At 36.6% G+C, this 16082-nt stretch overlaps 1 protein-coding gene across 1 annotated transcript; it reads right to left on the bottom strand.

Moving 5' to 3' along the window:
- Window positions 1-5121: 5121 nt before the first annotated feature.
- LOC134842197 (neuronal acetylcholine receptor subunit alpha-7-like) lies at window positions 5122-15820 on the bottom strand. Its single transcript, XM_063858419.1, has 6 exons — window positions 15599-15820; window positions 15200-15418; window positions 14275-14471; window positions 8301-8524; window positions 6997-7488; window positions 5122-5599 (listed from the first exon to the last, which is right to left on the bottom strand). Exons 1-6 carry the CDS (start codon window positions 15817-15819, stop codon window positions 5432-5434), a joined length of 1521 nt encoding a protein of 506 aa, XP_063714489.1. The 5' UTR covers window position 15820; the 3' UTR covers window positions 5122-5431.
- Between the last annotated feature and the right edge of the window lie 262 nt (window positions 15821-16082).

The following is a 16082-nucleotide window of genomic DNA, read 5'->3' as shown; positions in this document are numbered from 1 at the left end:
TTTCACTGAGCGAATCCGTTTGCAAAAATTCAATGTTTTTCTTTGCAAGATAGTCTTTCTAGCAAGATATAAGATTTTGAAAGTTATTTCATAGAAAGTATTGGTGTGAAAAAATATATATTTTTTTTCTTGGCATGCTATAAAGCAGTTTAAATTGTTCATAACGTTTAAAAGTTATTTCATAGAACAAATCAGTCAAGTTTTGGTAAACTTTTTGAGTTTCTAATAAGCAAGATATGAAACTTTGCAATATTTCAATTTATTTTATAAAGGGACTCGGATGATGAAAAATTCAAGTCTTTATAATGAATACCTTCAAGAAATGGATATTTGAAAAAATTCAAGCTCTTTCAAGGAGCAAACAGTTCGCAAAAAATTTCCTTTAACAAGATATTCACGCATTTCAATCAATGAAATTTTACAAAAAAAAATAAATAATGCCATGAAGCGAAATGGACGGTGAAAAGTTTAAGTTTCTGTAAGCAAGCTGTTCTTGCTACGATAATTCAAGTTATTTTAAGCTATTTCATGTTATTTTATGAGATATTTCAAGTTATTTCATGAAGCAAATCGGATGCCAAGAAAACCTATTTTTTTTTATGCCAGTCAAGCTATAGAAAATTGAAACATTCAATTTAATGCTTAGAACGAAAAGTTTTTTTTTTGTAAAAATTAAGGTTTTTCGATGCAAAATTTTAAGCTAAAAATGGTTTAAAATATTTCAAATCATTCATAAAACTGAAGAACTTGGAAACATTTCAAAATGATTCATAGAAAAAATTCATGAATCAGTTCGCGATTTGTTTTAGTTTTTCTTAGAAAATTTTTCAAATGACGACGTTTTCAAATGTCTCAATTTCTGTTTCAAAGTTCGAGAAAAAAATCAACCTTTTCTTAAGTAAGCTATTAAAGCCATGAAACGTTGAAATAAATCAAACTAGCAAGTTTTTATTGAACAAATCAATTTGCGAAAAAAAGTGAAGTTTTTCTAGAGAAGCTTTTAGGGCAAGGAAATTTTGAAAAAATTCATGTTGTTTCATAGAGCGAATCAGTTGGCAAAAAAGTCTTTTCTCTTAGTAAGCTATTCAAGCTATGAAACTTTAAAAATATTCCGGTTGTTTCATAGAGCGAATTAGTAGGCAAAAACTTAAAGTTTTTCTTAGTAAGCTACTCATGCAATGAAACGTTAAAACTATTCCGGTTGTTTCAGAGAACAAATCAGTTGGCAAAAAATTAAAATGTTTCTTAGTGAGCTGTTCTAGCGGCAAAGCTTTGAAATGTTCCAAGTTACTTAACAGAGCGAACTGGTTTGCAAGCAATTCAAGCTAAGAAACTTCGACATTTCAAAAGTATTCATGAAGCGAATCGGTTGACGCCATTCAAGCGACAAAAAAAAGTAAAATGAAACGGTTTGCAAAAAAATTCGAGCAAGCAATTCAAATTATGGCATTTAACAAAATTCAAATTTTTTCATGAAGGGCAGCGGATGGCGGAAAAAAATGTAGTGAAGCCATTTCAGCGTTGGAACTTTGAAAAACTTCAAGTTATTCATAGACCAAAGCAGTGTGCGAAAACTTAAAATGTTTCCTGTTGAGCGAAGAACTTCGAATATTCCATTTTTAGGTTTTGCGAAAGCTTGCAATTTTGCTATGCAAGCTATTCAAGCATTGGAATTTGAAATTTTGCTGGTTATTCCATAACTTTGGAATAATTCAAGTTGTTTCATTAAACGAAACCAAAAGCGAATTAAGTGTTTCTAAGAGAGCTATTTTAGCTATGAAACTTTGACATATTTAAAAGTATTTTATGAGGCAAATCGGATGCCAAAAATTCGTTCTTTATGTCAGTCAAGCAATAAAACATTAAAATATTCCAAGTTATTGCTTCAGCGAAAAAAATTTGCTAAAAAATTAGGGTTTTTCCTATGCAAGATATTTGAACTAAAAAGTTTGAAATATTAACTTTCCTTTTTTTTCTTGAGCAAGCTATTGAATTTTCAAAATTTTCAAACAAGTGAGATCTTTTTGTACACCGATCTGTTTCTTAAAAAAATCAAACTGTTTCTGAGCAATTTATTCAAGCTATGAACTGGATGAAATGGCTATAACTGAAATTTCCTTCGAAACCACTCAATCGAAGGAAGTTCGAAAAAGTCAGATTGTTCTTCTTGAATATAAACTTCTGCAAAACGTTCAATTTTCTATGCAAGCTATTCAACATATGTAACTTTGAAACATTTTGGGTTATTTCATGAAGAGACTCGGATGGCGGAAACTTAAAGCTTTGTTTTGTGCAAACCATTGAAGCATTTCAACTAAGCCAAGCAATTCAATGAAGCATTTTCATTAGGCCAAGCAAATAGCAAAAACTTCACGTTTTACCTTTGAAATTATTCAAGCAATAAAGTTTTGAAGTATTTCAAATTGTTTCTTAGACCAAATTGGTTCGCTGAACGTTCATTTTATTTGAGCAAGCTATTCAAGTTGTAAAAGTTGAAAAAATTGAGATTTTTTTAGTTCATTGATTTGACTTGAGTTATTTCAACCTACATAACGAAACGGAGAGAATGGCAAAAAAATGAATTTTTTCTATGGAAGCCATTCAAGCGAAGGAAGCTTGAAATTATCACGTTGTTTTTGACCATTGGTTTCCGAAAACAATTTGCGATGGTTCCGAAAGCAAAAAACCACACCGAGCATAAATATTCCGTTTTCTTCGAAACTGGAACAATTATGGGCTCTTTTTTCCTTTTCCCCCACGTCACTCAAACATGAATTTTAAGGTCTAACGCGCGGTCTTACAAGGTTAATTATTGTGACCAAATATGTTTGTCATGGCCTAATTAGTCTACATGCCAATTTTTATGACAATCGGACAAAGTTAGCAGTAACTTCAAATATAAAAATTGCAGGTGAGGGGGGGAGGAAAAAGAGCCCAATCCTGGTATATAAGCTTCCTTGAACCAATTTGGAACGATTTATAAGACGGATTAAATCTCGCTTACGCGTTACTAGCGGGAAATATAACGCGCGTTAATTGTCCCAAATTGGCCAAAATGGCAATCTTTAAAGCCCCATAACTTTACGAAAAATGATCACAGATGAAATATTGTTTCAATTTCTTTCAAATGATATATAAAAAAATTCTGTCAAAAATGGCTAGTTAAAAAGTCGAAATTTGTCTGAAGAAAAAAAAACCCACCCGACCACAAATATTCCGTTACTTTCGTTACGAAAGTCGGAACAACATGACTACTCGTGTATCAGGGTAAAGCTTTGAGTGTTCGGACTGCCCCTAATCCATATCGATAAGTTTTCGGGAAAAAAAATGAAAAAAATTTTTTTGGACAATATCAAAGATCAAGCTTGAAAATTCAAGTTACGAGATTAATACGACTGATTAGCTTAGCTCGCTCTAAGGGGGAACAGCATTGTTTTGCGGAATAAATTGTCACGCATTGCATAAATGTATCTTTTTACGTTTGCAGCATTATAAATAAAATATTTAAAGCGCGGATAACTTAGTCCAGAGCTTGGCCGAATTCTTTGGCAATTTTCAAACTCCTAGAGCGTTGCAAAAAATGATCGGATCTGAATGATCTTATTGAGTTTGATTTCAAGTAGTCAATATCTTCAACGGAGCAAAGAACATTGTTATATAAAATTATTATTTCGATTACTAAATTAAAAATATCACCCCAAGCTTAAATACTTTGTGAAAAACAATAAATTCGGAACCTTCGAAAATCGGAACAATAATTTCAGGCTGTAAATCATCACGTTTCTTAATGAAATTAACCATGGCAATCAAATAGACCAAATTCAATTGCGGTGAGCTATTTAGTCATATTCATTCAATCCACGACTCAAATTTTAACAGTTAATTGATATCGGTAGTTCAAAATAAGATTAATGCGTACGCGGCAAAATAAATCACTCCAAATTGAACTGGAGCATGCATTTTGCATTTATTCCTACTTATGAAATTTAGATGGCGTGTGTTAAAAAAATAAAACAAAAATGAACAAACAAAAGAACTTTTTTTTAGCGATTTTCAACAATTTTTTTGAACCAAAACTTTTTAATTGACGTTAGCCATTCAGGATTTTTTCTTTGGCATGAACACTCTTCTTATATTGTTTTTTCATGACGAGACCAAACTGTGCACTGGATAGACGCACAATTTTGTGTCTGTATGTGCCTGGATTTCAGAAACAAGTCTTTAAATATGTTGAATTTTGTCGAAACGATCAAAGAGGATGATAGATCAAAAGAAGAACAAAGGGAGCATTTTTTCTCGCCCTCTTTTGTATGGTTATTATGTTGCTGCGATTATTGGAAATTAATTTAATTGAAAAATTGTTTTTGATATGGTATATTTCCTTGCGAGCCAATTGATGCTTTGCTGGTATTGTTAAAACGGATCTACTTAACAATTACCCCCCCCCTTTTAAGAAAGGGGGCAATTGTTAAGTAGATAAACATAACGCATTTTCGACCAATCAGATTGGAGTTAAATTGGAAGTCTCAATACAAAGCACTAGCGCTACTTTACTGCTTTTATTAATAGGGGGGCAATTCTTAAGTAGGTACTAAAAGGAGGACAATTGTTAAGTAGATCCGTTAAAACTAAAAACAATTATTGAAACTTGATATGAAAAATTTGAATTTTCAAAATAATTGCTCTAAATTTTACTAAACAGAATGTCAGATTTAACAATATATTGTATGCAAGAAAAAATATTTAATAAAAATCGAACGTTTTCATGGCAGCCTTAAATTGAGTGAACATCCCCGCTTTTAATCGACACATTTAAATTATGAAACAAGTTACTGTTGCCATAAGATCTACTTAACAATTACCCCCCCCCCCCCCCACTTTAAGAAAGGGGGCAATTGTTAAGAAGATTAATAAAACGCATTTTCGACCAACCAGATTGGAGCAAAATTAGAAGTCTCAATACAAAGCTCTAGCGCTAATTTACTACTTTTATTAATAGGGGTGGCAACTCTTAAGTAGGTACTAAAAGGAGGACAATTGTTAAGTAGATCCGTTAAAATTTAAAACAATTATTGAAACTTGATATGAAAAATTTGAATTTTCAAAATAATTGCTCTAAATTTTACAAAACAGAATGTCAGATTTAACAATATATTGTATGCAAGAAAAAATATCTAATAAAATTGAACGTTTTCATGGCAGCCTTAAATTGAGTGAACATTTAAATTATGAAACAAGTTACTGTTGCCATAATAACTTATGAAAAAAATTACTGTTGCCACAACGATTAATGCTTAAGTCAAGACGTAATTTAGGAAGAGGGTAGTTGAGAAGACCCTACGACGAGCTGGGTTAATTAATGATTTAGTAATTTTGTTTTTGTTTTGGTTTTTGTTTTTGTTTTTGTTGTTGTTTTGGTGTGTCCTTATGACTATGTGTCTGTGTGTGTGGTTGAGGAGGTGATGTTGAGTGACTTGTTCAACTGGTTGGCCATATGCACAGCTGCATTGTGTCCCCCCTGTTTGGCGTTTGAGATTAGGTGGTAAGTGCAGAAGAAAGTCACGGCCATGAATGCAATCACCAGCACCCGGTCAATCACCTATGACAGAAAACTAACCTTTTAATAGCAGCTATTTGAGGGAACACCCCCCTCTAAGAGACAAAACTGACTTTTGAGTAAAACAAGAGGATCTGAAAATTATCACGCAAAACATTTAAGTTCTCTCAAATCATGTCTTTGAGCAATAATACGATCTACTGTCTTTGTCAAAAAATGTAAAAATGTCTGTTTCTAAACTATCTGTAAACTTTGAAACAAGTTATATATATTCGTGAAATTTAGTGTTCTTTTTTTGATTGGATAAAATAAACTTTTTAAAATTATGATAAGTCACATTATGATTTTGCTGCCTTGGGTGTGAACAAACAACAACAAAAAACTCAAGGATATCCACAGAAAGTTCAGAAAGTTCTCACAGAAAGTTCTTAGCACAGAAAGTTCTGACTTCAACAAAAACATATTTTTTTATTGCACATTGTTATGTTTTTTGCGCGTTCTGCTGTCAGCGGACCTGAACGAAAGCCTAGAAAAAATGTACTTTCGATAGTAAGAGTAGTGTATGCTATTCTGACTACGGTTTTCATCAAAAAGTTATTCAAAAAACAAAAATAAAATAGAAAAAAAGAAAGAAGCTTTATGAGGGGGAAGCGGTTGCCGAAAAAACGCGATTTTTTGGTCAAAATTTTCCAAAAAGTGCTCAAAAACGCCTTTTTTGTTTGGCTAAGACAGATTCTGTTTAGTGCTTTGGGAGATCTCGGAAAATCAATACAGTCGACCAAAAAAAAGTCGACAAAATTTTCGAAAATTTCTTGAAAATCCCCCCCCCCCCCCCCCTCCTCGAGAAAATCCCAGATCCGCCCATGTTTTTACGCCTTTTTTGCATTTTATAAGCCTGCTCGCTCATTTTATATGCTCAAAAATAGACCATTTTTTCTCTAAAACCCGGAGGTTTTTTGGAAAATTTTACTAGGGTTGTTCGACTGCAAGGACCTTTATATGATATATCACTCGGCCGCTTCCGACGAATGTTTTTGGCACCTGATTTTTCGTGGAAAACAAAAAATAGAAAAACTAGAAGGGTCGGAACAATAAGGTGCTCACTCCTACTATAAGAAGAATTTTTTGGATACTGATCACATTTTTTTAGAGATTCTTTTCTTTAATCAATTTATTTTCTTTCTTTAAGTGATTTTTTCTTGTGAAACTGCAACAAAGTCTGCGAAATTCCGACAAACCGAAAGTGCTCGGTTTATCTTTTAGAATCAAGCAACACAGCACCTTTTAACAATCTCACTACAACCGAATTAGAGCGAGAATGGGCAGTTAGCTTCATGTTTTTCTGAACAGAAGCGAGCAATTTGTTAAGCTTGCGCTTAAAACATTGACAGAACTAACCTGAAAAAAGTTATTAACTCATTCAAACCCGATAACATTACCTCGGCCAAAAATCGCCACTCTTGCTTGACGTTCTCCATGATCTCCTGGTTCCTCAATCTACAAGCCAAGTAAAGCAAGATGTCTTCGATTCTGTCCAGACGCATGTTAACTGTTTGTTCGTTCGCTTCGCTGTCTCCGATATCGGCTCTCGAGTTTCGCGACTCCTCGTTTGAGAAACCCGACGTTGTCAGGTTATTGTTTACTAAGTTCTCGCTAACTGACGGTGAGCCCATGAACATGCCTTGGTAGAGCATAGTATGAAGAGTTGACCTTCTTTGGATAAATGGGTTCTTGGTCTTAATTGAATCGCGTTTTCCCATCATTTTTCTGTCTTTACTTTTGTCTTGTTGGTAAAGTCTATATGGTAAGTTTTTGCTGTTGCTGTGACTTGCTTCATTTTGTGAGGCGTTGTTGGGGCTCACAGGAGGCGAAGAAGCTGTTCCGTTCCAGTAATTGCTCTCTTTAAACACTTTCTTCTCAAGTGCTTCGCTCTGAAATTAACCTCAATTAAGTGTCCACAATTCAGTTTGAGCATCTTGCGAGGATGGAGCTAAATTTTTCTGAATCTTTTAGTGAACATTTTTTATTTATGAGTACTTTTCAGCAATGGTGTGCGCAGAAATGTTTCTAGGGGGGGGCAGTTTTTCAAAAAAATTTTGAAAATTTTGCGGGCCTTTTTTCATAGGTCGATCAATTTGATTTTCCGAGCTCTCCGAAAATACTATAAGGACACTATTTTGTCAAAAACTTTCCGCAGGTAAAATTTTCAAAAAACAGGCCAAAAAAGACGTTTTCAGGCACTTTTTGGAAAATTTTGACCAAAAAATTGCGTTTTTTCGGCACCGCTCCCCCTCCCCTCAGCACGTGCAGCTTTTCAGCCATTAGTCAAAAATAGTAAATATAATTTCGTGGCGATCCCAACCAGGGGTGAATCTACTTTTTTCGCGAGGCATCGCCGATATATTTTTATCTTGATGGATTAAACTTTCCAGGCTCCAATTTAAAAAAATTATTGAACCAAAATCTTTTGGTTTGCAAAAAAATTTTGGGGAAAAAAATGTACAAGTGATTACCAAAAATTTCTAAATGAAAGTAGAGAAAAGCTAGTAAAGATTATCAAAAGAGTTTAAAAAAATACTCGGGGATATCTTTAACTATTTCCTCACCCTATGGTACCTAGTAACTAACTGCAACCCCTATAATGAACTAATTCAGCGGATAAACCTAGGTTAATTTTGTACCTAGTAACGGTTCTCCCCCGCCCTTTGCCAAGGGGTGGGGGGATAGATAAAGAGATGAGTACCTGGAACTGGTCGTTCATCTCTCGGTTGATTTCCGAGTCCTCGTCGTCCAGGTACTCTTTGTACTTTCCCAATAGGAGAAGGGGGGCCAATATGTCGAAGAAGAGTCTCTTGGCCCATTTGGGGAGGGTGGTGACATTACTGTTGGGGTGGTGCAGGTTCAACACACCCACAGTCAGCACCAGGGACATAGACACCATCGCTATGGTCATGATGAAATATTTTCCTAATCAAAGGAAAAAGGCTCTAACTAAGCATCATGTTTCCTTTGTAAATAGAAATGATTAACTATAGTTATCAACAACTACGCGAAAGCGTACTTCAAATAGAATTAAAAAGTTAATAGTAAAGCTGTTAAATCTAGTTACGAGCCAGTCACATTCTTCTACTCTAACCAATCAAAAACACATAACCAAATAAGAAAACAACTACTCTTGGGCTTATAAATTTTGTTAAATTCAATTTTTTACGCTAAAGAGGTTTTGGTATCACGCTAAAAACTATCACTGTCAGTGAACGCTTCGAAAACCAATTTTTATACCTGTCAAACTGAAAATCTAGACTTGTAAGTCACATCTTAAAAAACGAAACTGCAAAAGTTACGATTCAGAAACACCAACTCAATCTCAATTAAAAAACAGATAATTGTTTGTAACAGCGAAATCTGGGAAAAAATTGCTTATGCTTTTCCTCGATAAAACCACAGAATGGACCCTTTCGGCATTTTTTTGAAAACAAAAATATTTTCTCATTACAACTGGAACCAGTTTTAAACTAGAATTTATAATTAGTTATAAATATAATTCTCTAATTCTATAAAATATTCTTAACTAATCAATCATATATTGACGGCAAAAAACTTAGCACGTGTCTTGTTAAACAAGAAAAGAAAAAAAACAACAACTACTATTGCAACAATTGCAACTATAGCAACAATTGCAACTATTGCAACTATTGCAACTATTGCAACAATAGCAACTATCGCAACTATTGCAACTATTGCAACTATTGCAACAATAGCAACTATCGCAACTATTGCAACTATTGCAACTATTGCAACTATTGCAACTATTGCAACTATTGCAACTATTGCAACTATTGCAACTATTGCAACTATTGCAACTATTGCAACTATTGCAACTATTGCAACTATTGCAACTATTGAGGAGTTTGCCAACCCCGACACGAAATGATGAGGAGAAGCGACAGAGCGATAAGACCGCCGTCTTATTTTGGTTTTCGTGATCACTCGGAAGAAAATCCAAAAGAGGACACCGTTGCAGCGTCGCAGAGAGTTAGTGACGATGAACAAGAGGATTCATACAACGAAACCGTAGACAAAATAGAAAATGAAGAACAACATACTGGGGCGACTCAACAGCTTCGTGTTATGACCCTCAGTGAGCAAGACCATTATCCTGTCGTACCCATTACAGAAAACGTCACAAACTGTTTGTTTGACGCCTTTGGAGGGTCTCTCGACATATCTAAGGAAGTTCAAGAAACTGAATGAAGGAACAGATGGAATGTGAGTGTGAACCTCCAAGGCAAACTGTATTTAGTCCCGGGGGGAAACATTGGCCGTAAATACGTTGATCTTTTAACGAAAGAAGTCTGCCGATTGAACCAAAACGAATGTTCAGAACGACTTCTTGTATTCAGCCGATTAATCTTACAGCGGGACCCAATGATAAAAACCACACGTGATGTGAGAGCTTTGATAGGAAGACGACTTGAAGACTGGGAAAATAGTAAGTTCAATATTCTACTACAAGAAGCCAAACGATGTTCACAAAAACAACCGAGGAAACCTATGAAAAAAAACAGATCTGAAGACGAGCACACCGCAGTGGTTTTTGCACGAATGATGATGGAAGGGAAAGTTCGGTCTGCCATGCGTTGGCTGACAAGCAGATCTGGCGGAGGTCTGCTCCATCCAAATGACGAAGTTATTGATCCCACAACAAAAACAAGAAAATTAGTCATTGACATTCTGAAAGAGAAGCATCCCGTAGCAAAACAGTCAAAAGAAGAAGCAAGAATACAAGTAGACAGCTTGCCTGAGTTAGAAACAGTAACCATCACTTCTTCTTATATAGAAAAATTTGCGAGGTCAATGCACGGTGGAGCCGGACCTTCAGGAACAGATTCGGGACACTGGAAAGACGCATTTCTTCGATTTGGAGGACACAGTTCGGCTTTGAGAGACGAAGTGGCAGCGCTGATCACAACGATAGCTAACAAAATTATTCCATGGAACCAAATACGAGCATTGATGTCAGGTCATCTGATCGCTTTGGACAAGTGCCCCGGAGTTAGACCCATTGGCATAGGTGAGTGTTTGCAAAGAGTAATGTGTAAATGTATGGCCGAAGCGACCAAAAAAGAACTCGAAGAAACCTGTGGATCTCAACAACTAGCTTGTGGTGTGAAAGCAGGAATAGAAGGAGCTGTACACGCAGTGGAGGAGTTGTTCACGCAGTGGAGGAGAGGGCGGACATGGTCTTCTATTGATGGATGCCTTAAATGCATTCAATGCATTGAACAGGGAAACGGCTCTATGGAATGCTAGAATACTTTGGCCAAGGTGCTCACGATTTCTATTCAACACATATAGAGGGTATGCGCCGCTAATTGTTGCAGGAACGACAGAACTTCTTTTCAGTAGTGAAGGCACTACACAGGGTGATCCACTAGCGATGTTATTCTATGGGGTTTCAATGATGCCATTGATTGAATCACTCAAAGACCGAGATAAGTATTTACAAACATGGTATGCAGATGATTCGGGAGCTCTTGGCGCACTAGAAAACCTGGTTGAATGGTTGTCATCTTTGACTGAAAAAGGTCCGAAGTATGGCTATTACCCCGGGCCAAGCAAAAGTTATTTGGTTGTTCACCCGAACTTTGTTGAAAAAGCTCATCAATTGTTTGACAGGTTCGGCATCAGAATAGTTGAAGGTAGAAGATATTTGGGCGGATTTATTGGCCCTGATGAAGGCAAAATTCGTTTCACTACAAAAAAGGTCCAAGAATGGTTGGATTGTCTTAGCGAGTTGTCCAAAGTGGCAGAAAAAGAACCTCAAGCTGCTTTAGTTGGATTTACAAGATCACTGCAATGCGAATGGAATTTTGTCCAGAGTGTAGTCAAAGATACGTCGCAGTTGTTTGTTCCTCTCGAGAAGATGTTAGAGGAAAACTTTTTGCCAAGCTTACTAGGAATTTCTAGTGTCATACACTCAGATCGTGTTTTGTATTCACTTCCTGTCAAAAGAGGGGGACTAGGTGTACGAAATCCAATAGAAGGTTCCGAACTAGCATTTTCCACTTCACGTGAAGCAACCGACTGTCTCGTGAGTTCGATCCTTAACCAAGATGATTTCGACCAAACTCTACACAAAACAAAGATGAGAGAAGCAAGAAAAAATCACGAGGAGAAACAAAATGCTGTGGACAAAGATAAACTCGATGAATTGCTTGCAGTTTTACCAGCAGATCAGAAACGAGCGATCCGGAGAATAATCGACAACAACTGTTCCTTGTGGCTAACTTCGCTGCCCTTGTTGAAAGATAATTTTGATTTGTCAGCCACAGAGTTCAGAGACGCTCTATGTGTCAGGTACAGAAAACCACTCAAACGTTCTTTCTCGAGATGCGATGGATGTCAACTAGATTTTGACTTACAGCATGCACTTTCTTGCAAGAAGGGCGGACTGGTAACACTACGACACAACGAAATAAGAGACGCAGTGGGCGATCTTGCTTCAATTTTGTGGAAAGATGTGAAAAGAGAACCTGTCGTAAAAGAACCAGATATAGAAAATGGAACCCCGGCACTAATTGCAGATCTTTCAGCTCGTGGGGTTTGGGATAGACAGTCGGCTGCGTCGTTCGACATCCGTGTTACAGACACTGACGCTCCGTCTTATCAAAACCGCAATCCATGAATGTACTGAAAACTGTAGAGATTGAGAAGAAAAATAAGTATGGACCAGCTTGTGAAGAAAAACACATGTCTTTCACTCCACTTGTCAATTCAATAGATGGTGTTTTAGCACCGGAGTTCACGTTTTTCCTCAAACGACTAGCAGATGGTCTGGCATCAAAATGGGACCGCCCATATAGTCATGTCATGTGCTGGGTGAGATGTAGAATTTCATTCGCTATACTAAGAGCAACCAACATTTGCATCAAAGACACAAGATCCAGATGGCGATCCCTCGGCGTTGAGGACGGTTACACACTTGGAATGGCATTCTAAAAATTCACACGCTGTTAACTGGGGCTTTCATCGCGCATAACTGACTCCTATGATATTAGAATTTCGACACTATTTGCATAATATTTCGAAGAATATGAGATGTTTTAAGATAAAAACACAGAATGACAACTGTGAACAAGCAACGAAAAACTTTTCCTTGCACCATTCGAAACCAATTTATTTTGATTTTAATTTAAACTTACCGTTATCAATCATATATCATATTCCATAACTAACATTTACACTTATTTGTAAAGGCTGAAACTACTTGTAGTTTCAACACTAGAGCAATTCGAATAAACCACAAAAAAGTCGAATGACAAAACCAAACCAAAAGATTCGATTTTTGAGAAAAGGACACAACCGAAACAAAAAGAGGAAAAACAAGTGATAAAAACGAAACAAAAGGTTGAACACAAAAAGAGACTCTGCACAAAGAGACCTCAAAATTATACCCCACTCCTGGCCTCACCAACCAGAGGGACGTACTGAGCATGCTCTATAGCCGGCCTAACCCACCGCGCTACATCACGCTTTGTGACCCACACTCTATTTTAGCCAAGAGTTGCTCTAGGGTAAACGACTCTTTAAAAATAACCAAACTAATATAAAAACGCTTTTGCGATAACTATTATTACCAAATCATAATTAAAACTAAAATTAACAAAGAAATTTATATATGTAAAAGATAAATGCAGTATGTAAAGATTTCGTAAGCCCAAAAGACCAGCAGCAAAGGAGACGACAACCCAACCACATTCCAACTTCGGAATAGCAAATCTATTTGATTTGCTGCCTAAAGTCACAACCTCAAAGGATTTAAAGTATGCACCTAACATCGCACCAAAGGAAAACCATTGAACCAGACCAATGGCCATCTCGATGTTGACTACACGTACATATCCTAGTCACTTCGCACTTCACACGGAAAAGTCAAACTTCACCCTGCATGCAGTCTCGCTCCAAACTTAACGAAATCGATACATCATTGCATCGATCAGAAGTCTTGACACAATCGCACAAGACTACCACGATCAACGAGACTCATCTACAGATACGAACATGACAATCTTCTCCCGTCAAACACCAACAGTCACACTTCTTCTTCCCCGAGAAACCAATGCTCTCAACTTCTGAAAGAACATTCATCACCCGTCCTTCATTAAAACAATAAAATTTAAAAACTCTTTAAACCCCGGATGGGTGGAACCAGTTCCAAACTGGAATTAAAAATTGGTTATAAAAATAATTCTCTAATTCTATAAAATATTCTTAACTAACCAATCATATTCCATAACTAACGCTTAAACTTATTTGTAAATACTGAAACTATTTGTAGACTCAGCACCAGAGCAATTTGAATAAAACTTAGAATACAGTTGTTCTCCTTCTGGAAACTAACTCGCATAAACCAGTATACACTAGATCTATTGAGACTAGGAGATATAAGAGTAAGATTAAGATCGGTTTTAGACTAAGAAGTTGCACGAATCTATCCGGCCGAAAATAAGATAGCGCGACGAGCAGACGGTGTACCTTATCTGAAAGAACTCTATGAGTACAGTCAATCGTACATAACTCATAACTTAGCTATAAAAGATGTACCGCAGAAGATTTCGAAAGCTAAAAATGGTTGTTCAGAGACATTTTTTTCTACTACAACTAGCCTATAAAACTAGAACCGCAAAAAAGTGAAAACTTAATTTTGTTCACACCTAATATAGGAATGGTGAGCGAAGTTGCGGGCATGAGATTGGAGACGAAGAGCATGTTGACACAGAGGGAGAGGAGGACAGTGATGGCCAGACTGATCTTCTCCCCACTCTCGCAGGGGAGGAGGAAGTCGAGCAGGGCTATCCCAGATATCATCCCGGTCGGCAACATCAGGTTGAACTCATAGTACAACGGCTTCCTGAAGTAAATTTACAATCTGCTGGTAAAAGATTCTCTTCTAAAATGCGACGCTCGCGATTGTCTTTGATTGTTTATCGATTTTATCTAATAGTAGTTTGGAATGCTTAACTAATAATTATTATTATCTTAGAAAAGAAAGCTAATGTTCGGAAAGAGTATTTTTGTCTTCAATTCACACCGCCGTTGCTTACCAAACAACAAGTTCTATTTTACGTCAGGCTTCTGCATGTTCGATGTATCAAAATATATTTTTAAGGATTCCCTAATTTACTCTTGGTAGTTTAAAGGAGTTTTGAAACGTGTGAGAAATCCTTTGGCTTGTTTTTCAAAAATATTGCAATGAGCTTGTGGCAAGCACAAATTGTATAGCTTTTCTCTGAGGCTCAAACTGGGACAATTTAACTGAAATTGATCAATAATGATCGGACAAGTGTATAAAGGGGCAACCGAATTTGTGATAACGGGTTTGCTGATTGTTTGCTGACGAAAAATTGTTTGCTGACGAAATCCAGTTGTTTGGGTTTTTTTCATCAAAGTTTTGTCTCTGCAGCTGCGATCAGTTTTAGTTTAATTTACTTTAACTCAGTTAAGGCAAAATCGGATTTACCTTAATTTTTTCAGTTAAGCTTAAGTAAATTAAGCTAAAATTTATCTAAGTTTATTTTTTACCTTAAATCAGCTAAGGTGATTTCACCTACACATCTTTTGTGTGTATATTTTCTCAACCTGGATATGATGATTGAGAAGTGCAGTTCCTGAAAGCTGCCCTCTGAGTAAGTCATGGTGTGTATCTTAGCCCCTGTCTCATACACATCCCACTCCCCATTACGGGTGAAGTACTGCAGATCCACTTTGTTCCTGTCGTTCTTGATGTTCAGCATCGCTTTTAAATAGGTCCACGAGCCAACTACTATCGAGCAGTTTTGCGTATCGTAGGGGAAGTACCTTGGAAAAAACAGAAGACAGAAATGGCCAACTGCTGTACAAGCATCAAATAAAATTACAGCCGAATAAAATTAACTTCTTATCATTACTTTGGCGCTCAGCACTTTTTTTTAATTCAACAAATTTATTCAGTCCACGACTGCGGAATAAAAGAAACATAACAAAAACTCAGTGACTCACTTGACGTCTATGGGGCAGAAGGTGGTCCTGACTTCTGGCGAGTAGAAGCGGACAAAGCCCTTATAGTTCACATAGATAGGGATAGAAGTGTCTGTGTTACGCTCGAAGTTGTACACGCTAAAATCATTTGTATATCTTCTAACACCCATCAGGAAAACCGGAGACCATAAAACGTTGGTTCCGCTCAACTGATTCGAAGACATCTTTCTGGTAGAAAACATAGTCACCGTTTTATTCAGGGGCGGATCTAGGATTTTCTCGAGATGGGATTTTCGAAAATTTTTTCGATTTTTTTGAGGTCGACCGAATTGATTATTCGAGCTCTCCCTAGGCACGGTGTAGTCCCTGTTTTGGCCAAATTTTCTGCGCCGGAGAGGCAAAATTTGAAAAAACAATCCAAAAAAGGCGTTTTTAGGCACCTTTTGTGAAAGTTTGACCAAAAATCGCGTTTTTTCGGCGCGCGCTCCCCCCTCAAAATTAGTAT

This window comes from Symsagittifera roscoffensis, chromosome 3 (assembly GCF_963678635.1).
Source record: "Symsagittifera roscoffensis chromosome 3, txSymRosc1.1, whole genome shotgun sequence".
NCBI lineage: Eukaryota > Metazoa > Xenacoelomorpha > Acoela > Convolutidae > Symsagittifera > Symsagittifera roscoffensis.
This window is presented reverse-complemented; position numbering and strand designations above follow the sequence as displayed.